Source organism: Trachypithecus francoisi, unplaced genomic scaffold, assembly GCF_009764315.1.
Source record: "Trachypithecus francoisi isolate TF-2019V2 unplaced genomic scaffold, Tfra_2.0 Lachesis_group10, whole genome shotgun sequence".
NCBI classification, from domain to species: Eukaryota; Metazoa; Chordata; class Mammalia; order Primates; family Cercopithecidae; genus Trachypithecus; species Trachypithecus francoisi.
In genome coordinates, this window is record NW_022681455.1 from 20765476 (window position 1) to 20789473 (window position 23998).

The window sequence follows — 23998 nt, forward strand, 5'->3', positions numbered from 1 at the left end:
CAGTGTCCTCTTTTGTAAGCTGGGAATAATAACAATAAATAAATAGTGAAATACTGTTTATGAAAAGTACTTAGCACAGTGTCTAATACATAAGAGCTTAGGAGAATTTGGCTATTAAGCGTTTCTAGGAACCCGAGGACTTGGGGTTGTTATTTTAGTTCTTGGAATCAAAGGAACTTGAAGCGTAATCATTCCTAAACTAAGTTAAACCAGAACCAGCCCTTTCAGCAATGATGTAATTTGATCTCTTCGGGCCACCGTCGCTGAGCATGCGTAAATAAACGTGGCGGGACGTATGTGTCATGGCGCTCTCCATCTAAAGTCTGTGCAGCTTCCGGAGAGTGGCGGGTTGATTCTCTCACTTTGGACTGGTTTTTACTTCCCGACTTCTGGGTAAGGGTGGCGGTTGGGTCCATGTGGGGCAGAGTGTGGCAACAGCTCCTTTTATGGCCAAGCCTTGTTTCTCCAGTTTCAGTCTTTCTTGGGCTGTTTGTAAAATTGTTTCGCAGTTAAAAGGGGATTTGCCAGCTGGGATGGGGGAATTGGGAGGCAGATGGGGCTTCCAGGAGCGAGGATAGGGTCGTTGGCCTCAGGTGCCGCTCTCCAGTTAGTAATATTTTGGGCAGCTCGTTCCTTATTGTCAAATTTAACTTCATTTGTTCTCCCACTTTATACCTTAGTGAATTTGTAGATGTGACAGGGCTTTCGCAGTTACATAGCTTTCCCAGATCAGTATCTTAAGAATTTAAGCAGAAGTTATTGAGAAAAGCAGGTGTCTTGCTTTTTCACTTTTCGTTCTTCTTTGCTCATAAAACCTTTTTCTGAATCTCGGGACGACAGTTATCTTTCGAATGGAACGTGATCTGGATGTCTGCCTATCTTACTGACTTATTCCTGTTTTGTAGTGGTTGGTTACTCGCACTATGCAGACGTGTTGTAGTGCTGAATATAACATTACTACAGACACTGGATCACAGTCACGGCCGATGTCAGCACACCTGTTGTAATCAGTAAGAAGTTACAAGTAGTATGGAGCATCATTAATCCTGCTGTATAAAGCAGTCTTTTTTGGAGTCTGATTCCTTTTAAGAAAATAATCCTTACAGTGGTTTTGTGAACTTCTTCGGTGCTTGCTTTTCCTAATCAATTTTTATTTTCCAGACTCATCTTTCAAGAGGACTTTAGACTAATTGCAGATAATTAAGGTACTGATTTATTTTAAACGTTTTATGTTTGAGTGCTGTGCATATTTCTGCATGTTAGAAAATGCAGAGAGGTAGCCTAATTTCTTAGCTATTTGCCACTATCGTGTTATGGAAACATTGTCCTTTACATACCACTAAATTGAAGAGATATTTTCATTTATTTTACTTAACCTTTCGTTTTCATTCACCAGCATTGACCATGTCTACTTTTTTGACATGCCCTCTTCTTTGCCTTCCATGGCCCATGGGTTTTTTTCCTTCTCTGGTGGCTGCTTCTTGGAATCCATTATAAGCTGATTTTCCTTTATCTGGGAGTTAAATTTGGAGTCTCTCAAGTCGTGGTCTTGTACCTTCTCCCACCTCTGTTCTCTTTTTCTTTCCCTCTGGATGATGTAATCCACATGTCTGTCAACAGTTATTTGTCTTTTTGATTCTACCCATCCTAATGGGTATGAAATGGTATATTATTGTGGTTTGGATTTCCATTTCCCTGGTGGCTCATGATGTTAACATCTTTTCACGTGCTTATCAGCCATTTGTATGTGTGTGTTTTTGAGACAGGGCTTCCCTGTGTCACCCAGGCCAGAGTGCAATGGCTCGATTACGACTCACTGCAGCCTTGACCACCTGGTCTCAAGTGATCCCACTTCAGCCTCCCAAGTAGCTGGGACTATAGGTGCATGCCACCATGCCCGGCTAATTTTTATTGTTTTTTTTTTGTAGACATAGGGTCTGTGTTTCCTAGGCTCTGGCCTTGTACTCCTGGTCTAAAGTGATCCTCCCACCTTGACTTCCCAGCGTTGGGATTATAGGCATGAGCCACTGCACCTGGCCCATTTGTATATCTTCTTCATCTAATCTGTTTTTCCTTTTGTTGCTTGTGCTTTGGTTTCTTAGCTAAGAAAGAAGAGCCTACTCTAACATCATAAAGATTTGTGCTTATGTTTTTTTCTAAAAGTTTCATAATGTTAGCTCCTAAATTTAGGTCTATGATCCATTTTCAGTTAATTTTTGTATATGATGTGAAATAGAGCTCCAACTTTATTTTTTACATGTTGCTATCCAGTTGTCCCAGGATCATTTGTTGAAAAAAACCGATTCTTTCTCTGTTGAATTGTCTTGGCATCCTTGTTGAAAATCAGTTGACTAGGTTATGTAGATTTGACATACATTCTAGGTGGCTTTTATGAAAGAGTAATTCTGGGACAGTGATTGTCAAACTTTAATTCAGATCAAAATCACCTAGAGGGCCTGTTAAATATTGCTAGGTTTTACTCAAAACATCTGATTCAGTATGTCTGGAGTGGGGTTCAAGAATTTTCATTTCTGGCTGGGCATGGTGGCTCATACCTGTAATCTCATACTTTGGGAGACCAACATGGGAGGAGTTTGAGAGCTGCCTGGACAACATAGCGAGACCTTGTTTTTACAAAAAAATTGAGAAAGAAAGAAAAAATGTTCATTTCTAACAAGTTCCCCATGATGCTACTCCAGCTGATGTGGAAATTACACTTTGAAAACTACTGGACATTGCTTTGCAACTGTGGCTGTACACATGAGAATGACTGGAAAGTTTTAAAAAGGTATTTCTCAGAGATTCATTCCGCTATCTTGGGGCTTAGTTGGGAATTTTCTTTTTTTTTTTTTTTGTTTTGAGACAGAGTCTTGCTCTTTGGCCCAGGCTGGAGTGCAGTGGCGCGATCTCGGCTCACTGCAAGCTTAGTTGGGAATTTTCAAAAGCTCTTCAGGTGAACAGAATGAGTGTTCAAGATTGAGAACCATTACTGTAGAATAGTGGTTCTTAATTAGGAATCTATAGTGGAATTACCTGGACAGTTTCTAGGTTCACGTGCTTCAGTTCTACTCTTGGAGATTCTAATTCAGAATGGAACCTGGAGATTTGCTGTGATAAAAAGCTTCCCGTTGGGCGCAGTGGCTCACGCCTGTAATCCCGGCACTTTGGGAGGCGGGTGGATCACCTGAGGTCGGGAGTTCAAGACCAGCCTGACCAACATGGTGACAACCCGTCTCTACTAAAAATACAAAATTAGATGAGCTTGGTGGCAGGTGCCTGTAATCCCAGCTACTCGGGAGGCTGAGGTAGGAGAATTGCTTGAACCCAGGAGGCCCGGGTTGCAGTGAGCCGAGATCGTGCCATTGCACTCCAGCCTGGGCAACAAGAGTGAAACTCTCTCTCATAAGTAAAAAAAAAAAAAAAGCCTCCCTAATAACTCACCTGTGTAAGTAACTGCTGCTCTAGGATATTGCATCCTCTTTCTTACCATTTTCGGTATTTTCGTTTTCACTGACTCTATTTTTATTCCCTTTATCAAATTTGATTTCCTCTACCTTTGAGAAAAAGTTTTAGTGATCCTTTTTCTCCATTTAGCTATTACGCTGCTTTCCTTTTATTCTCAAACTTTCATTTCCATATGATTTTTTTTTTTTTTTTTTTTTTTTTGAGATGGAGTCTCGTTCTGTCGCCCGGGCTGGAGTGCAGTGGCCAGATCTCAGCTCACTGCAAGCTCCGCCTCCTGGGTTCACGCCATTCTCCTGCCTCAGCCTCCCGAATAGCTGGGACTACAGGCGCCCGCTACCTCGCCCGGCTAGTTTTTTTGTATTTTTTAGTAGAGACGGGGTTTCACCGTGTTAGCCAGGATGGTCTCGAGCTCCTGACCTTGTGATCCGCCCATCTCGGCCTCCCAAAGTGCTGGGATTACAGGCTTGAGCCACCGCGCCCGGCCCACTCCATATGATTTAATTAAAAATTTCTGAAGGCTAAACAATTCCCTCTATCAGTTTGTTCAAAGTAAAACCTTTAGCTTATTAATAGTGATGAGGGAGATTATTTAGGTACTTAGGATATATAGCCAGGTTTATGCTGCATAATGCTGATATGTAGTGTTATATTATCTTTTTTGAGTATCTCCAAGTGAAATTGCTGGCTCAAAGGATATACATATGTTTGATATATGTTGTCAGGTTGCCCTCCAGAAGGGGTGTACCAGTTTTTCTGTGCTTTCAGCTAACAGAGTTTTTGTCAGCTTTTTATCAGTGAGGCAGCTGAAAAATAACATTGTTTCAGTACTTGTTGTTAGTGTGGTTGAGCATTCTTTCCTTTTTTTTTTTTTGGCTATTTGTATCTCTTAAGTGAACTGCCTGTTTTTACTTTGCTCATTGTTTTCTGGAATGTGGTTATTTATTAGTGTCACATTAGGTTCTTGCATTGTTTGTACTTTGCCAGTGAGGCAAAGCCATAGTGGGAGGAGCATGGTGTTGAGAGGAAGCCTAGGTTCTAATTTCTAGCTCTATCAATGTACAAATCCTTTTGCTTCAGTGGACTCCAGTTCTGTAAGATAAGAAGCTTAGCAACTTCTACTTCTCTAATGATACGGGATGTCTATTGCAGTGGATTTCTTTCATTTGTCTTTTTCCTTTCTATTTCTCTTCAGTGGATCCATACACACTTGTATATGGGATGGCAAAATTGTGTAATTAAAAAATATGGCATTTAATTAATGTTATTTAATTATTCATGATCTGTCAGTAGTTCTTCAGCATTCCAAAGGCACTACCTGGTCCTAGCCTCTCTCATTTAATTATTTCATAGACTAGTGGTGATAGAAGAAATCCAAGGGTTGGGCATTTACTTCAGCTTCCCACCCAGTGTAGAATTTCGTGCTATGTCATAGAAAGACTAGCTAAATTCAACTTAAGCATTGTATTCATTCAGTCAGTAACTGTTGTGCGCCTGCTATGTGTTAGGCATTGTTAGAGGTGTTGTGGAGACAGTACTGAAAAAGAGATGATGCCTCTGTACTTAAGAAGCTTACATTGTAATGAGGAAGATACAATTATATATGTGGTGTCAGGTAAATGCAATGAAGAAACATGAAACAGAAGCAGGGTTAGAAGCAGTGAAAATGTGGGCATGCTTGGGTAGTGTGGTTATTTTAGATAAGGTAGTAGGAAAGGCCTCTCTGAGGAGGTGTTGTTTGAGTGAAGAAGTGGCTAGGAAGACATGCTTATCTGGGTGCTGATATTCTGGCAGAGGAATAGCAAGTATGAAGGCTCTTGAGTCTGAAATTTGGCATACTCAGAATGTCTGCATCCATATATTGCCTGACTGTGTAGTCTACAGTAAAAGTCTTTATTGAGAACCTGCAATGTGCTAGACATAGTTCTAGGCACCTGGGGTAAAACAGTGAATACCTCACACAAAAACCTTTACCCTCACGGAGTATGTATTCTAGTAAGATAAACAGTTAAAACAATTATTAAAACATTGGAAGCAGATGATTAAGTGCTGCAGTTTTAAAAAAGGCAAGAAAGGGGCATAGGAAGAGGGTATGTGGTGAGGTAGGGGTGTTGCTTGGAAAGTCCTCTCTTGTTACACTTGAGCAAAGTCCTTAAGGGCTTGAGTGAGTGAGCCATTCAGGTGTCTTGAGTAAGAGCATTCCAGGCAAGGATAAGACTATGAAATGAATGTATATCTAGTGGGTATGAAATAACAAAGCCTGCATGACTGAGGGGAGCGTGATAGGAAATGGGGCCAGAGATGCAGCAGGAGGCTGATTACATATGTCATTGCAGATCTTTGTAGTGATTTTGGCTTTTTACTCTGATGTGGAATACCGCTGGAAGGGTTTGATTGAGAAGCTTGAGATGAACTTAGGTTTTAAAGGGATCCCTGACTTTTGTGCTGAAAATGTTCTTGGAGAATTAAGGATAGAAGGAAGGGATACTAGGGATTGCAATAATCCAGACAAGAGTTGATGGTGGTTTGGACCAAGAGTGTAACAGTGAGTATGGTCACAAATAGATTCTGAATATATTTTGAAGGTACAGCCAACAGGATGTTGTTAATAGGTTGGATTTGGGGTGTAAGAAGGGAGTACAGCATTTCTGGCCTCAGCAGTAGAAGATTGGGATTGCCTTTTTTTTTTTTTTTTTTGAGACAGAGTCTCACTCTGTTGCCCAGGCTGGAGTGCAGTGGTGAAATCTAGGCTCTTTGCAACCTCTGCCTCCTGGGCTCAAGCAATTCTCCTGCCTCAGGCTCCCGAGTAGCTGGGTTTACAGGCGCCTGCCACTACGCCCAGCTAATTTTTTGTATTTTTAGTAGAGATGGGGGTTTCACCATGTTGGACAGGCTGGTCCCGAACTCCTGACCTCATGATTCGCCTACCTCGGCCTCCCAAAGTGCTGGGGTTACAGGCGTGACCCACTGCGCCCAGCCGGGATTGCCTTTAAATGAAATGGAAGAAGTTGTAAGAGGATCTAGTAAGGTAGGGAGAAGATCAGGAATTCCGTTCTGACTTTGACTTTTTTTTTTTTTGAGATGGAGCTTTGCTCTTTGTTGCCCAGGCTGGAGTGCAGTGGTGCGATCTCAGCTCACTGCAACCTCCGCCTCCTGGGGTTCAAGTGATTCTCCTGTCTCAGCCTTCTGAGTAGGTGGAATTACAGGCGCCCACCACCATGCCTGGCTAATTTTTTTATTTTTAGTAGAGACGGGGTGTCACCATGTTGGCCAGGCTGGCCTTGAACTCCTGACCTCAGGTTATCCACCCACCTCGGCCTCCCAAAGTGCTGGGATTACAGGCTTGAGCCACCGCGCCCAGCCCTGTTTTAACTTTTTAAGTTTGAAGTAATTATTAGGCATTCAAGCAGTGGTGTGGAATAGGCAGTTGAGTGTCTGAGTCTGAAGCTCGGGGGAAGAATGGGGCTGGTTATATAAGCATATACGTAGTTCATATTTCAAGACCATGGGACTGGATGAGGTCACCTAGGGAGTGCCTGAAACTAGAGAAGAGTTCCTGTAACAGAGCCATCGGGGCATTCTAATGGTGAGAAGTTGGAGAGATGAGCAGAGGAGACTGGAGGTAGGAGAGTGTGGCATCCTGGAAACTAGTGCAGTTTCTTACTGCAGTTCTTCAGTCTTTAATAATGCACAGTGTGAATCGGTAAGAAAGCAGAATTTTCTAAATTTATTTGACCACAGAACCATTTTTTTTTCCCAGATAGGTAGTAAATAATTAGAAACAATATGGGAAAGATTAACCTGGTTCATTTCACCCTACCTAGATGACTGAGTTGGCCAGGGCTCTTTTTTGCAAGAACAGAATACCAAACTCAAACTGATTTAAGTCACAGGCTTGCATGACTGGGCAGCACAGGGCTGCGTTTGGCTTCAGGCATTTGTTGGATTCAGATGCTCAAATAATGTCAGTATGGTTCTTTATCTTTCTGGCTCTTATTAGGCTTCATTCCTTAAGTAGGCTTCCTCCGTGTGGCAGACAAGATGGCTCTGGTAGCCCCAAGTTGACATCCTCCCAACTTAGCCACTTCGGTGACAAGAGAAGCTGTCTCCTGTTAACACTAGCATGGAATCCTTGCAGTGATTCTTATTGGCTAGGCTTCTCATGACCTACCCTGGACTGGTCATTGTGGCCAGGAGGATGGGTTACCCTGGCAAGCTTGGGTCACGTGCCCCATTCCAGTGTCTAGGGAAAGGGAAGTCTGTGATTGAGTCTTTTTTTTTGTTTTTTGTTTTTTGAGACAGAGTTTCGCTTTTATTGCCCAGGCTGGAGTACAATGGCATGATCTCGGCTAACCACAACCTCTGCCTCCCGGGTTCAATCAAATCTCCTGTCTCAGCCTCCTGAGTAGCTGGGATTAGAGGCATGCGCCACCATGCCTGGCTAATTTTGTATTTTCAGTAGAGACAGGGTTTCTCTATGTTGGTCAGGCTGGGCATGAACTCCCAACCTCAGGTGATCTGCCCGCCTTGGCCTCCCAAAGTGTTGAGATTACAGGCGTGAGCCACCGCACCTGGCGATTGACAGTCTTACCATGACCATGTGATATGTATGTTAACTCTAATCTAACCAGTCCTTGATAGGTTGATGTTTGGTTTATTTCTAATCTTTTGTTCTTACTGACAGTATAAAGCTATCTGAGATTTGAACACAGATTTTTCAGATTCCCAGTGCATAATTTGTCATAGCTGTAATGAGTACATTACAGAGGAAAGGAGCCTGGCTGGCAGCCACTTTATTAATTGAATGATATGAATGGAAGGATGGGAATCCAGCAAATGAGGAGAATGAAAGTTCATCAGAAACTCCGAGGACAACTGAAAGAATGTAAGATCCTTAACACTGCAACTCAGATAAAGGAACAGTGGTCATTCAGAACACACATACTAAGTAGGTAGTAGAGTACCACACAGCGTAGGGGCTTGCACTCATCTGTCATGACATCCTTGTTTAGCTTCTTTGGGCAAGTTAATTTCTCTGTGTTTCAGTTTGCTCATCTTTAAAGCAAGGATAGTAATACTATCTACCTAATACGAGTTGTTGTGAATGGTTGATGAGATGACCCTATAAAGGACTTGCCTTGTGTCTGGATATAGTATTAGTAGTAGTACTATCAGTAAGTATGTATGAGTGTATTCCTCCCCTCCCCATTTTTTTCTTAATTATTTTATTCTAACATAATTACAGCTTTACCTGCAGTTATAAAACTTATGCAGAGATCCTTGTACAAAGCCCAGGTCTCCCATTGGTAACATCTTACAAAGCTACAATACAGGCCGGGCGCGGTGGCTCAAGCCTGTAATCCCAGCACTTTGGGAAGCCGAGATGGGTGGATCATGAGGTCAGGAGATCGAGACCATCCTGGCTAACCCTGTGAAACCCCGTCTCTACTAAAAAATACAAAAAACTAGCTGGGCGAGGTGGCGGGCGCCTGTAGTCCCAGCTACTCGGGAGGCTGAGGCAGGAGAATGGCGTGAACCTGGGAGGCGAAGCTTGCAGTGAGCTGAGATCCGGCCACTGCACTCCAGCCCGGGCGACAGAGCGAGACTCCGTCTCAAAAAAAAAAAAGAAAAAACTACAATACAGTGTCACAACCAGGATATTGACATTGATACAGTCAGGATACAAAACATTTCCATCACCACAAGGATCCCTCATGTTGCTCTTTTATAGTCATACCCATTCTCCTCTCACCCTATTCTTTCTTTAATTCCTGGCAACTACTATTCTGTTTTCCATTTCCATAATTTTCTCATTTCAAACATGTTATATAAAAGTGATCATACAGAATGTAACCTTTTGGGACTTTCTTCATTCAGCATTTCTTTTTATTGCTGAATAGTGTTCCATGGTATGGATGTACCATACTTTGTTTAACCATTCACCTTCTGAATGGCATCCAGGTGGTTTCCAGATTTGGGCTATTACAAGGAAAGCTGGTGTAAACATTCATGTACAGGTTTTTGTCTGAATACAAGTCTTCATTTCTCTTGGATAATTGCCTAGGAGTACAATCGCTGGGTTGCATCATAGTTGCATGATTTGTTTAAGAAAATACCAAACTGTTTACTGGAGTGGCTATACCATTTTTCATTCCTTCCAGGACTGTATGGATGATGCAGTTTCTTTGCATCCTTGCCAGTGTTTGGTGGTTTCACTGTTGTCTGTTTTATCCATTCTGAAAGGTGTATACTGATATCTCATTGTGGTTTTGGTTTCTATTTCTGTGGTGGTTAATATTGAATCTCTTTTCATGTGCTTATTTGCCCTCTGTATATTCTCTTGAAATGTCTTTTCTCTATTTTCTTTTTACGGTTGTGTTTTGACACTAGCCCTTTGTCAGATATGTGGTTTGCAAATATTTTCTTCCACTCTGTAGTTTGACTTTTCAGCCTCTTAAAAGGGTCTTTCTTAAAGCAAAAGTTTTAAATTTTAATGACATTCAATTTATTAATTTTTCTTTTATGGATTGTACTTTTGGTGTCACATCTGGGAACATTTTACCTATCCCTAAGTCCAGAAGATTTTCTCCTGTGATTTTTTAAAAAGTTTTATAATTTTATGTTTTACTTTTACTTTTTTTTTTTTTTTTTTTGAGACAGAGTCTCGCTCTGTCACCCAGGCTGGAGTGCAGTGGTGCGATCTTGGCTTACGGCAACCTCTGCCTTGTGAGTTCAAGCAATTCTCCTGCCTCAGCCTCCCAAGTAGCTGGGATTACGGGCATACACCAACACACTCAGCTAATTTTTTGTATTTTTAGTAGATATGTGGTTTCACCATGTTGGCCAGGCTGGTCTTGAACTCCTGACCTCAAGTGATCCACCCGTCTCAGCCTCCCAGAGTGCTGGGATTACAGGTGTGAGCCACCGTGCCTGGCGTATGTTTTACATTTAAGTCTATGATCCATTTTGAATTAATTTTTGTATAAGGTGCAAGACTTAGGTCAAGGTTCAGTTTTTGCCTATAAAAGTCCACTTGCTCCAGTATAAATTGTTTAAAAAGCAATCTTCCCTTCATTTAATTGGTTTTGTGAAATATTTGTGTAGGTCTGTTTCTGGGTTTATTGTTATGTTCCGTTGATCTATATTTCTATCCCTCTGCCGATACTACTATCTCAATTATAGCTATCTAATAAGTCTTAAAATTGGGTAGACCAGTTCTTCTTACTTTACTCTTCTCAAAATCGTTTTAAATATATTAGTTTCTGTACATTTCCATATAAAATTTAGGACAGTCTTGTCTATACCTACAAAAAAATCTTTCTGAGATTTTGATAGGGATTATTTTAAACTTGTGTGTCAATTTGGTCTCCACTGACACTGCAGAACTTCATCACTGGTTGGTTGGTTGGTTTGAATGTCCAGGATCCCTCCGGAGCCTTCTCGGATTCTACACTAGTGGAGTGTGTTAGGGTGCTTGATTGTAGGTGGAAGTCAGAGCTCCCCACTTGTCCTTTGTAATGTGCCTGGGGGTGGGATTACAGTTTTTTTGGGCTGTGTGTGTTTGTGTTTGGCTGGAGTAGAATGATCATTATCTAAAACTTTTCTGTCTTCCTAGGCTGCCCTTTGTATAGTTCTTTAATGAGAAAGCAGGCTTTTATTGGGGGGTTTTATCGTTGGCATCTGTTGCCATTTCTGATTGCTGGGATCTTCAGTTCCATGTGTGAGCTGTAGGAGGCCAAAGAAAACCCAAGGAACTCATCATCATATTCTTTGGGTCCTGAGGCTCGTAGCCAGTCTGCCTTCTTCTGTCTACCTTTCAGAGTCTTCTAATGCTTGTTTTATATATAATGTCCTGAGTTTTATTTGTATTTTGCTGGCAGGGCAGGGAAAAATGTGCTTATCTTCTTGCAAGCTGTGTCCACATTTTCTTTTTTTAATTATAAAAATTTTGATGATTTACAAAAATTGTATACGATAATGAACATGAACTTACCTATTTTCTAGTTTTAAGAGTTGTAAATTCTTTTTAGTATGTCTTAATCTATTTTTTCTTTTTTTTTTTTGAGATGGAGTTTCACTCTGTTGCCCAGGCTGGAGTGCAAGGGTGCACTCTTGACTCACTGCATCCTCTGCCTCCTGGGTTCCAGCGATTCTCCTTCCTCAGCCTCCTGAGTAGCTGAAACTACAGGTGTACACCACCATGCCCACCTAAATTTTGTACTTTTAAAAGAGATGGGGTTTCACCATGTTGGCCAGGCTGGTCTCAAACTCTTGACCTCAGGTGATACACCGGCCTCGACCTCCCAAAGTGCTGGGATTACAGGCATAAGCCACCGTGCCCAGCCAGTCTATTTTTTTCTGAGGTCCTTTTAAAGTAAATTATAGACATAATGACATTTCACTTTTAAATATTCAGTATGCATCTCTAAAAAATAAAAATTTTGAATATAAGGACAATACTTAATATCAAATGATTTATAGTAACATCTTCATATTATCTAATACCCAGCTCATATTCTGATGTCCCTAGTTTTTCCCAAAATTTCTTAGAGCTTGATGGACAAAGAAAGATACAATCAAGAACATGAATTGCCTTTAGTTGTTAGGCTCTTAGGCTTCGTGTAATCTGAAACAGCTCCTCTCCTACGTGACATTGATTTGTTGAAGAAATAGTTCCTGTTGAACCTTGGAATGTCCCATTGTCATTAGGGTTTTATCTGATTGTTTCCTTGTGTTTCTTTTTTCAGTGTACCCAAGATAGTACTTCATCGTTGTGTTTCTTTATCTCTTGTATTTTCTATAAATTTGAAGTTAGATCCATAGGCTTGATTGATTCAAATTTGGTGAGAATATTTCATAAATGATGCTACGCTAAGCAGATTTTCGTAAGGTGATTTTATTTATAACTTTTATGTGGTAGAGAATATGCCTTCTGCATCCTGTGATACACTACTGGGTGACATAGAAGATATTGTGTCTCATGAAGATTCAAAACCACAAGATAGGCATTTTGTAAGAAAGGATGTTGTCCCGAAGGTACGAAGGCGAAATACCCAAAATTTGCAAGAGGAAGAAAACAGTCCACCAAGTGACAGGTAAGCTTTTTTCCTTGAAATTATGTTCATTTTCTTTTTTTTCTTTTTTGAGACAGAGTCTTGCTCTGTCGCCCAGGCTGGAGTGCAGTGGTGTGATCTTGGTTCACTGCAACCTCCGCCTCCTGGGTTCAAGCGATCTCCTGCCTCTGCCTCCCTAGTGGCTGGGAGTACAGGCACACACCACCATGCCCAGCTATTTTTCTATTTTTAGTAGAGACCGGGTTTCACCATGTTGGCCAGGCTGATCTTAAACTCCTGACCTCAGATGATCCGCCCATCTCGGCCTCCCAAAGTGCTGGGATTACTGGCATGAGCCAGTTAGCATGGCCGAAATTATATTCATTTTCATTCCAGGGAGAAGCTGACACTACTGGTCTGTGTGATTATATATAATGTCTCTTCATTAGACTCTTTGAACTTTTGACAGGAAATACAAGTTGAGTATTTCACTTATCTGAAATGCTTGAGACCAGAAGTGTTTGAGATATCACATTTTTTTTGGACTTCAGAATATTTGCATTACATACTTTCCAGTTGAGTATTCCTAATCGAAACATCTGAAATGCTCCAGTGAGCATCCTTTGAGTATCATTTTGGTGCTCAAAAAGTTTCAGATTTTAGAGCATTGTGGATTTTGAATTTTTGAATTAAAGAAACTCAACCTGTATGTAGATTTTTTTTTATTTGAATGATTTTAAATCTGGCAAGGTAATTGGTTAAAAAGAAATGAGATGTCAAATTGGATGTTCCTAGAAGATAGCTTGGGGCAATAGGAATCTCTTTGATATTACTGTAGTTGATATATAAGTCTGTGTTACTTCCAAATAAAATTTTTACTGGAGTTTGTGATTCTTATGAGACAGTAGTATTTTGGACATTTGAATTTTCTTAGCTGATTTTCAAATACCTATGGATCAGGTAAAGGCAGTGGGCACAAATAAATTATTGCCCTATTTACACTATTATAGTAGATATCTAGTCCGTGAAATTTTGATACAACCTAACCAGAAAGGATAATCTAATTATATGGTTTTAATAAGCCTATACCTGTTTATCTAGTAAACTGCTGAAATTATAATCTGCTTATTTTGTTGGGAAACTAAACTTTTAAGTTCTTTGAATTTAACATTTGCTTATATTTTAATGACTGAAGTTTATAAAATTTGTCCTTAATGTGTCCTTAAGGTAATTTCTATTTGCTTATAAATTATTAATCCAAGTTGAAAGCCTCCCCCTTTTTTTCCTAAAAATACTACCTTTTTTTTAGAACTCTGATTTTATAGAGTGCTTTTAATAATGCCTTAGGATGACAGTTTTTAACTTTGATTAAGTTATTTATATCTGTAAGTTTTAAGGAAGCTAAAGATTGCAACTAGTATATAGGAGTTTGTAAACAGACATACTTTTCTTTATTTGCCGTTGCTGCTAGAACCACTTTCTTTCCTATTGTTAGTTTTATGTACCTTTCTAGGAGTTGAACTTAGTAAGTTAGTGTCTGAATTTAAAATACAATTCAGAGAAAAAGGAGATATTTTTCATGTAGAGTCTTAGAATTCTGTGGTTATTTTATCTTGATTTTAGACTTTTGATATAACAGCAGATTTTGAGTTAAGTTAGTGCATTTAATGAATAGCTCTTGAATGGATTGTAGTGAGTTTGTTTTTTGTGTAATGTATGTTAAAATCATCTAGTGGTTTTTATTTTAAAAATTACTCAGTGAGGCTGGACGTAGTGGTGGCTCACACCTGTAATTCTAGCACTTTGGGAAACAAGGTGGGAAGATCACTTGAGCCCAGGAGTTCAAGATCAGCCTGGACAGCATAGTGGGACACTGTCTGTACAAAAAATAAAAAAATTAACAGGTGTGTTGGTGCATGCCTATAGTCCCAGCTACTTAGGAGGCTGAGATGGGAGGATCCCTTAAGCCTGGGAGGTTGAGGTTGCAGTGAGCCGTGGTCACACAGCTGTACTGCAGCCTGGGCAACAGAGCAAGACCCTGGATCAAAAAAAAAAAAAAAAAATCACTCAACGAAACTTACTTTTTTTTTTTATTGATTCCTTAACAGCACTATTCCAGGCATACAGAAAATTTGGATACGAACATGGGGTTGTTCTCATAATAATTCAGATGGAGAATATATGGCTGGACAGCTAGCTGCTTATGGCTATAAAATTACAGGTAATGAGATCTATAATATATTTTATTGATTAAATTTTTCAGAATTAAGTTTTTTAGAGATAAATATTTTAGCTTAGCAGTTAAAGGATATTTTAGCATGACAATGATTTTTAAGGTGAAACACTGATAGCTATTACACATTGTATACATAACCATGGATGTCATATTTAAAAAACCTTTTTAATTTGAAATGTTTAGACTTTTGAAAAAGTAGTAAAATTACGGAGTTCACATATGCCCATCACCAAGCTTCCCCTGATATTAGCATCTTACATAGTTTTAATATCATTAATAAACCAGGAAATTAACCTTAGTGCATTTCTGTGATCTAAACTGTAGATCGTATTTGAATTTTACCAGTTTTCCCATTAACTTCCTTTTTCTGTCCCAAGATCTAATCTTGGGTCCCGCCTTACATTTAGTTTCATGTCCCCTTAGTTTCCTCCAATCTGTGACAGTTTCTTAATTTTTTTCTTCTGTGACCTTGACACTTCTGAAGAAAACATTACGTTGATATTTCTGATGAAAATGATTATTATGTAGAATGTCCTTCAACTTGAATTTGTCTTTTTCTCATGATTAGAATGAGATTCTGGATTTTTGGCAAGGAGAGCACAGAAACGATACTATATTTTTCTCAGTGCGTCATATCGGGGTCATGATGTCAGTGTGTCTTATACTGGTACACTAACCCATGTCTGCTAGGTTTCTCTCCAATACAGTAACTGTTTTTCTCATTACAGCTAATAAATATCCTATTTCTCCTCAAACTTTGGCCTGTTAATTTTAGTATCTACTGGTGGATCTTGTCTGCAACAGTTATTACTGTGGTGTTTACTTAATGGTGATTTTCTGCTATGTTATTTTCTTTACATTTTTATTTATTTATTTATTTTGAGATGGGGTCTCTCTTTTCTCCAGTCTGGAGTGCAGTGGCATGATCTCAACTCACTGCATCCTCTGCCTCCGGGGTTCAAGTGATTCTTCTGCCTCAGGCTCCCGAGTAGCTGGAATTACAGGCATACGCCACCATGCCTGGCTAACTTTTGTATTTTCAGTAGGGATGGGGTTTCACCATGTTGGCCAGGCTGGTCTCGGACTCCTGAGCTCAAGTGATCCACTCGCCTCGGCCTCCCAAAGTGTTGGGATTACAGGCATGAGCCACCATGCCCAGCCTTCTCTTTACATTTATTAATTGGAGTTTTTCTCTAAGGAAGAGCTGTCTATTCTTCTCCATCTTAATTAATTAATTTATTAATTATTATTATTTTTTTGAGACAGAGTCTTACTTTGTTGCCCAGGCTGGAGTGCAGTGTGGTGATCTCGGCTCACTGTAACCTCTGCCTCCCGGGTTCAAGGGATTCTCCTGACTCAGCCTTCCAAGTAGCTGGGATTACAGGCATGTGCCACCACACCAGGCTAATTTTTTGTATTTTTTGGAGATGGAATTTCACCATGGTAGCCAGGCTGGTCTCGACCTCCTGATCTCAGGTGATTTACCCGCCTCGGCCTCCCAAAGTTCTGGGATTACAGGTGTGAGCCACCGCGCCCGCCCATCTTAGTTATTTCTATGAGTACAGACTTATGGATATTTATTTTCTCCTGTGGATATAGTCTGATACTATCGTTATGTATTATGCTGCCTGTTGTTCCAATGTTGGCCATTAGGACCTTGGGCGGGCTGGCTCCTGTGTCTTTTCAGCATGTCCCCATCTGTTTTTTTGAGCACTTCTTTATTTCCTGGAACCACAAAATGTTCTAATCTCTCCTTATATTTTCCCTTCCCCAGCCTTGGAAGCAATCAATTTTCCAAGGAGTTCCGATTTTTTTCATTAAGAGAATGGCATTTAGAAAAGGGGATCGGGGCAGTCAATATGCTTGCTCATTGCCACCGCGAGGTGTCGCTGCTGTGAGGTCCTCTTGGGGGATAGAGTAGGGATTATGTATGTATAGTAACCCACACATAAGCACACATCTGTAGCTGTTTCTGTATCTGTCTGTTATGTGTACTAAATGAGACTATAATTAGAATGCTTTGTGACAGGCACTGACCTGGTGCTTTATGTATGTTATGTTGCTTAGTCCCTGGGTGGGGGGAAATATTGGCACCCCTACTTTACAGTTGAGAAAGGAGAGGTTGTGTCTTTTTTTTTTTGAGACAAAGTCTTGCTCTGTCGTCCAGGCTGGAGTGCAGTGGCGCAATCTCGGCTCACTGCAAGCTCTGCCTCACGGGTTCAAGGGATTCTCCTGGCTCAGCCTCCAGAGTAGCTGGGACTACAGGTGCCTGCCACCACGTGCGGCTAATTTTTTGTATTTTTAGTAGAGACGGAGTTTCACCATGTTAGCCAGGATGGTCTCAATCTCCTGACCGGGTGATCCGCCTGCCTTGGCCTCCCAAAGTGCTAGGATTACAGGCTTGAGCCACCGCGTCCAGCCTAAAATATGTTATTGATTTTGTATTTTTTTTTATAATGTATTCTTTAGTTGGCAAAATGAGTCTTAGTATTTCTGCCCTTTAAGTTAAAAATATTCAAAATATGCTTTCAGAATTACTTGCCTATATTCATTAGTAATTTTTAGTATAATTTAGCCTGGGCTTGCCTTACCGTATTCTGATGGTGTAGTTTGAGTGTTGAGAAAATAGAATTTATTTATTTATTTATATTTATTTATTTTTGAGACGGGCCTCACTGTGTTTGCCCAGGCTGGCCCCAAGCTCCTGGGCTCAAGTGGTCCTTCTTGCCTCAGCCTTCCTAGTAGTTGGGACTATAGTCGTGTGCCTGGCTAAGAAAATACCCTCAGAAAAAAAAGTAAAATAAAACTTAAAAAAGGCTAGGTGTGTTGGCTCATGCCTGCTGCAACCCCAGCACTTTGGAGGCCGAGGTGAGGGAGTGGGAGGGTCACTTGAGCCCAGGAGTTTAAGACTAGTGTTGGCAACATAGTGAGACCCTGCCCCTGCAAAAATATTTAAAAAGTAGCCAGGCGTGTTGGTCTTCACCTCGTAGTCCCAGCTAGTTGAGAGGATGACGTGGTAGCATCGCTTGAACCTGAGAGGAAGAGGCTGCAGTGAGCTGTGATCGTGCACTGCACTTCAGCCTGGGCAACAGAGCAAGATCCTATCTCAAAAAAAAAAAAGTCCCTAAGATAATTTCCTAAAACATTAAGGAAAATCAGATATTAACTTTTTCTATGTCATATTAAATATTTAATACATTTTAATTAAATTTTAATCCATTAGCAGTACGTGTTTGGTGTTGTGACAGTACTGGTCTGTATAAAATAACAGTCCTGGTATGTTTATACAAGAATATTAGGTTTTGTTATATACACCTAATTTTGTTTCTTATTTGGGAATAGTTAAAAAGAGAAAATAAGGAAGTAATTACTTGAATGTGAAAATTTTTTTGCTAATGTAGCATAGTCTGTTACTTTTATATATTGTATTATATATATTTGTGTTAATTTTATAAACTATTGATTGTTCCTACTTTAGAAATTCATAGTTGTTAATTCCAGCCTGGCTTGCATGCAGCAGACTGTGGGGAATACGTTCTTCATTAGTCTAGGTGCTATAAGCCAGGAAATATAAATAGAATTAGCTTTGATAAGACATTTGAGAAGGAAATCTCTACAGGTTTTATATTTAAAGATTTGACATGAATGACTTCTGGATTACCTATGCCAGTAGTCACTTTCATTACTATGGAATAATGAGACTTTATAAAGTTTATTATGGCTTACTTATTGATAATGTTTTTGTTAGTCAAATGGAAACCTAAAATATTAAATGTATAATATAAAATAGGTATAAAATATAGATTATGTATAATACATATAGAGATTATTGAAAACAGAATGCAGATAAATTTTATCAAAATTAGTTCTCAGTAGTCATAGATATTTTTACTATTTGGGGAAGAAAGATTATGTGGGTATATATTTGAAATTGCCGCTTTTAAATATGCAAATTCAGGATATAATTATTCTGTATTAAAACTTCATAAGGCCAGGTGTGGTGGCTCATGCCCATAATCCCAGCACTTGGGAGGCTGAAGGGGGACAGATCACCTGAGATCAGGAGTTTGAGATCATCCTGGCTAACATGGCAAAACCCCATCTCTACTAAAAATACAGAAATTAGCCAGGTGTGGTGGCGCATGCCTGTAATCCCAGCTACTTGGGAGGCTGAGGCAGGAGAATTGCTTGAACCCGGGAGGCAGAGGTTGCCGTGAGCTGAGATTGCCCCACTGCACTCCAGCCTGGGTGACAGAGTGAGGCTCTGTCTCAAAAAACAAACAAAAACAACAACTTCATAAAGCGAACTGTCAGAGCAGTTCGCTGTTGTTCATTGCCTCTTTTCAAACTCTTTTTTATTTTGAAGAAAAAGGTGGCTCATAACTTTTTTGTGACGTAGTCTCACTCTGCCGCCCAGGCCGGAGGGCAGTGGCATCATCTTGGCTCACTGCAACCTCTGCCTTCTGGGTTCAAGTGATTCTCCTGCCTCAGCCTCCTGAGTAGCTGGGATCACAGCTGTGATCCCAGTGTGTGGTACCATGGCTGACTAATTTTTGTATTTTTAGTAGCGATGGGGTTTTGCCATGTTGGCCAGACTGGTCTCTAACTCCTGCCCTCAAGTGATCTGCCTGCTTTGGCCTCCCAAAGTGCTGGGATTACAGGCATGAGCCACTGTGTTCAGCCAGCTTTTAAATAAACTATTACAAAATCGTGCCTGCTTGTCTCTCATTCAAGGAATAAAACCTACTGAGGAGAAATGATGTTAGCCCCTAAAACTCAGAACAATTACTTGTATTGTGGGTACATGGATGTGTGATATCGTTAGATCAGTATCTTGGGAAGCAGTTAAACTTTCCTGTGAGCACCATGGCTTTTTAAAGAAATGAATGTGTTCTCCAAGTAGGCAGTTTTTATAGATTAAACTTTTTTTTTCCAGTAATAATTATTGTTTTTGTATTATTTCTTTGGGAGATGTTGGTAAATGATTTTCAGTGTCCTCATTGGTGGCAAATCTTCATATCTTGAGAATACATTTAGTATTAGAAAATGGCCACAGGTCATGTGAGGCCAAATCTGGTGAATAAGATATGTGCTATGATGTTGAACAATGCTGTTTTAGTTGAAAATAAATTTTGTTTAAGTGATTCTAAAGACAGTTCTAAAAGAGTTCTGAAAGAGTAGCTGTGATTCTTACACTTTTTGGATCTCTTAAGCACCTCACAATTCTTACACAATCTTGTTAAGGAATTCGTAACCACTCCCTAGCCCAATAGTGGAATAAAGGTATATAGGCTTCCAAGGTGACTGCTTTGGGAACAGTCCTCATTTAGATACAACTATGTTAGATACAGCTGTGTTATGTTTAGTTTGCAGCCACACCTGGTGTGAATGAATATTGTATGTGCTTTTTGGTTAGTTGGAAAAAAAAGCCCATCCAAAGACCATTGACTGAGGCTGTAGTTCATAAACACTCAAGAATAATGGTGTTATGTGTATGAAATATTTGTGGACATGCTTACCTAAGTCAGAATAGAGTGTTTAGCCTGGATGCCCACATTTTCAGAACAGTTATTTAAAAATTGCTGAGCTGTTAACATTCTTGATAGTTTCTTTGTATATTTGTATATAGTTTATTCATTTGGCAAACATTCTGTGAACATGATATGTGTTATTGAGTAGAGTGTTAAAGAGATGTGAAGATATGAAAATGAACTAGCCATGGATTCCAGCAGACAAGAAGTTTATTCTTTTTTGGCAAAGGAAAGGCCTTCATATTCTATGTTAAATCCTAGAAGTTGTTTTAGGAAATGCTTAGTCTCATAATGTATTCTTTCACTTTTTGTAATATTGAAGGTAGGACCTGCTTTATTTTTTTATTTTTATTTATTTTATTTTTATTATTTATTTATTTATTTATTTTTATTATTTTCCTAGATGGAGTCTCACTCTATTGCCCAGGCTGGAGTGCAGTGGTGCGATCTCGGCTCACTGCAACCTCCGCCTCCTGAGTTCAAGCAATTCTTCTGCCTCAACCTCCTGAGTAGCTGGGATTACAGGCATGCACTACCATGCCCAGCAAATTTTTGCATTTTTAGTAGAGACGGAGTTTCACCATGTTGGTCAGGCTGGTCTCAAACTCCTTACCTCGTAATCTACCCACCTTGGCCTCCCAAAGTGCTGGGATTACAGGCATGAGCCACCGTGCCCAGCCAGAGTTTTAAAATGTGTAACCCTTATTAGAAGACTTTCTCCTTTTTTTCTGGAGGGAAGAGGGGGGTATGTATCCCACTGCAGTCTCTACCACAGGAACATGCTCCATTTGTTAATTTCAGCGCTGAGTTGGGATTTGAAAGTAAGCTGTTTCTTGGCTGGGCGTGGTGGCTCACGCCTATAATCTCTGTACTTTAGGCGGCCTAGGCAGGTGGATCTCCTGAGGTCAGGAGTTCGAGACCAGACTGGCTAACATGGTGAAACCCTGTCTCTACTAAAAATACAAAAATTAGCCTGGTATGATAGAGCATGCTTGTAATCCCAGCTACTAGGGAGGCTGAGGCAAGAGAAGAACCTGGGGGACAGAGGCTGCACTCCAGCTTGGGCAACAAGACCGAAACTTAATCTCAAAAAAAAAAAAAAAAAAAAGGAAGAAGAAAGTAAGCTGTTTCTTCAGTTGTAGATAGTGTCAGCAGAGTGCTACCTGGTCCATTCCTACCTCCTTAATCGTAAGTATAAAGTCATTGACCCAGTGGAACCTCAATAGGATATTTTTGGAACTTCTAGTGGAATTCAATGAAAGAATCATCAACTATCTTAATATAGGGCTGTTATCTTATACTTTCTACACATAACTCTTTAATCTAGCTTTCTTGCTCCTTTACCATCACCATGATTATTCACATTTATATAGTGTCTTACAGTTTGTAACATATCTTTAGATCTGCTAATTTTATATAGCTTGTACCTGAAGATAAAGGAAGAACAAAATGTTAACTTAGGCCTTACAAAAATTATTTAAAAACATCCTGACATAGGCCAGGCGTGGTGGCTCACACCTGTAATCCCAGCACTTTGGGAGGCGGAGGTGGGCAGATCATGAGATCAGGAGATCAAGACCATCCTGGCTAACACGGTGAAACCCTGTCTCTACTAAAACTACAAAAAAAATTAGCCGGGCCTGGTGGCGGGTGCCTGTAGTCCCAGCTACTCAGGAGGCTGAGGCAGGAGAATGGCGTGAACCAGGGAGGCAGAGCTTGCAGTGAGCTGAGATCGCGCCACTGTACTCCAGCCTAGGCAACAGAACAAGGCTCCATCTCAAAAAAAAAAAAAAAAAAAAAAATCCTGGCATTAAGATTTCTGACTTAAAATTATATGTATAAGTAATAAGTATTTACAGTGAAGTGTTTAGTTATATATTGAATAGAACTTTTAAAAAATGTAACCCAGGGTTTTCTTGCCAAAATTCTTTATTCTCTAGCCAAAGATGATGTCTGTTGTTAATATCCTAAGGTTCTGAAGTCCATCTGGAATTATAGTGCAAGTAAATTGTAGTCTGATCATGTGCAGTATCTGTAATGCAAGGTATGACCATCAGCTTATAGATATAGTTGAATCTTAGCATTATTCTAGGGCTTGAAAGTTAAACATAGAATTATATACAAAGAAACAAAACCTTTCGTACATTAAAATATAAACTATTTCTGCTGATCTGTAAAATGTCCTTGTGGATATTTTCAGATAATTTTCCAAGCCTTTACTAAAACATATATATATATGTTTTATGTACTGCAGAACTGTAGTCTCAAGATCGTTATTTAAAAGTACATCCTTAACATGTCTGGGCACGGTGGCTCATGCCTCTAATCTGAGCCCTTTGGGAGGCTGAGGCGGGAGGATCACCTGAGGTCAGGAGTTTGAGACCAGCCTGGCCAACATGGTGAAAACCCATCTCTACTAAAAATACAAAAATTAGCCAGGTGTGGTGGTGCATGCCGGTAATTCCAGCTACTCAGGAGGCTGAGGCATGAGAATTGCTTGAACTTGGGAAGTGAGGTTGCAGTGAGCTGTGATCGCACCACTGCACTCCAGCTTGGGTAACAGAGTAAGTGAGACTCTGTTTAAGAAAAAAAAAAAAAAACACCCTTAACTTGCCAGTAATTCACTCTCACCTTTTCTTCCTGTGGAAATGTGCTTATGTTAGGTTATTTGCATGAACTGAGATTATTAAGTTCTAATATTTTTCTACTCATTTTGGCCACTATTATTTCATGTAGAAAGTTGAGAGAATTTTATTCAAAGCTGCCTTTGTGTGAGGATCTGATAGCATGTAGGTAGTAGAAGTAGACATTTTTTAAGGGGTAACTCCCAACAAAATAAAAGTGAAGTACCAATTGTTGCAGGGATGACAGTGGTTATTGGATCACCAAGCCGTATTCTATCAGTTCTCTCCAAGGGACTCACATTTCAAGGAGGGGGAGATAGAAATCTTAAACAGGTTTGGTAGCTTCCCTACCTGTTATCTGCCCAGACAACAAAAATAAAACAGTTCACAATGTTAGGATTTGGGGTGATAAATTAATTTGGATATATCTAAATATAAAATGAGATTTCTGGGCACATGACAGTGTGGTCTGTCTAATAAACAATTGGGGTCGAAACAGTAAATGCATGAACTAGACAGACTCTTTTTGATCTGACCTGTGTTATAGGTGAATGAAATTTGGGAATCCTATACTTGGAATTCTGGAATGGCTGGCCTGGGCCAGGAAAAATCCCTTTGTAATCTAAGAAGGAATTGAGTTAAGAAGATTTGTTCATCACACCGCATTTCCATGTTGTTGAGGGAAATAGATTGGTAATGGTGACAAGGTCAAGGATGTATTGGTCAAAGTTGTGGAAGATGAGCAGCAATTTAAGGGTGTTAAAATACATTTTTAAGAGAGGAAATTGCATTGAAGAGTGGAAGAAAAGTCGACGTAAGAGAATTAGGGCATGTTGTTTGTTCCGTGTGTGCAAAGTGTGTGTATTAATGAGTGCATCCTTTGGAAGTATGTGGACAAATCTAATTGAAAAACCATTTATATACTAAGTTCTTAAAAATGCTACCATTGGAAAGGCCATTGATACATATGATTCATTGCCATATGTTATGCATAACTTTCTGGAAAACTATCACTGTTGCTTATGTAGCCCAGGGATAAATATATCTTGTAGAAGTGTTATGATATTATGTCACTGAAAATGGAGCCAAATA

At 39.9% G+C, this 23998-nt stretch overlaps 1 protein-coding gene across 3 annotated transcripts in view; it reads left to right on the forward strand.

The window, feature by feature from the left end:
• Positions 1 to 261: 261 nt before the first annotated feature.
• CDKAL1 (CDK5 regulatory subunit associated protein 1 like 1) overlaps positions 262 to 23998 on the forward strand; it is a 723350-nt gene continuing 699613 nt past the window's right edge. The window contains exons 1-4 of one of the 3 annotated variants that reach the window (XM_033216358.1): positions 262 to 393; positions 1162 to 1205; positions 12383 to 12557; positions 14624 to 14736. In XM_033216358.1, the coding sequence (XP_033072249.1) occupies positions 12388 to 12557; positions 14624 to 14736 (283 nt within the window). In that variant the 5' untranslated portion in view covers positions 262 to 393; positions 1162 to 1205; positions 12383 to 12387. Of the gene's footprint in view, positions 394 to 427; positions 607 to 1161; positions 1206 to 12382; positions 12558 to 14623; positions 14737 to 23998 lie in introns of those variants that run through there. The other 2 variants (XM_033216360.1, XM_033216361.1) reach the window with 2 other exon arrangements.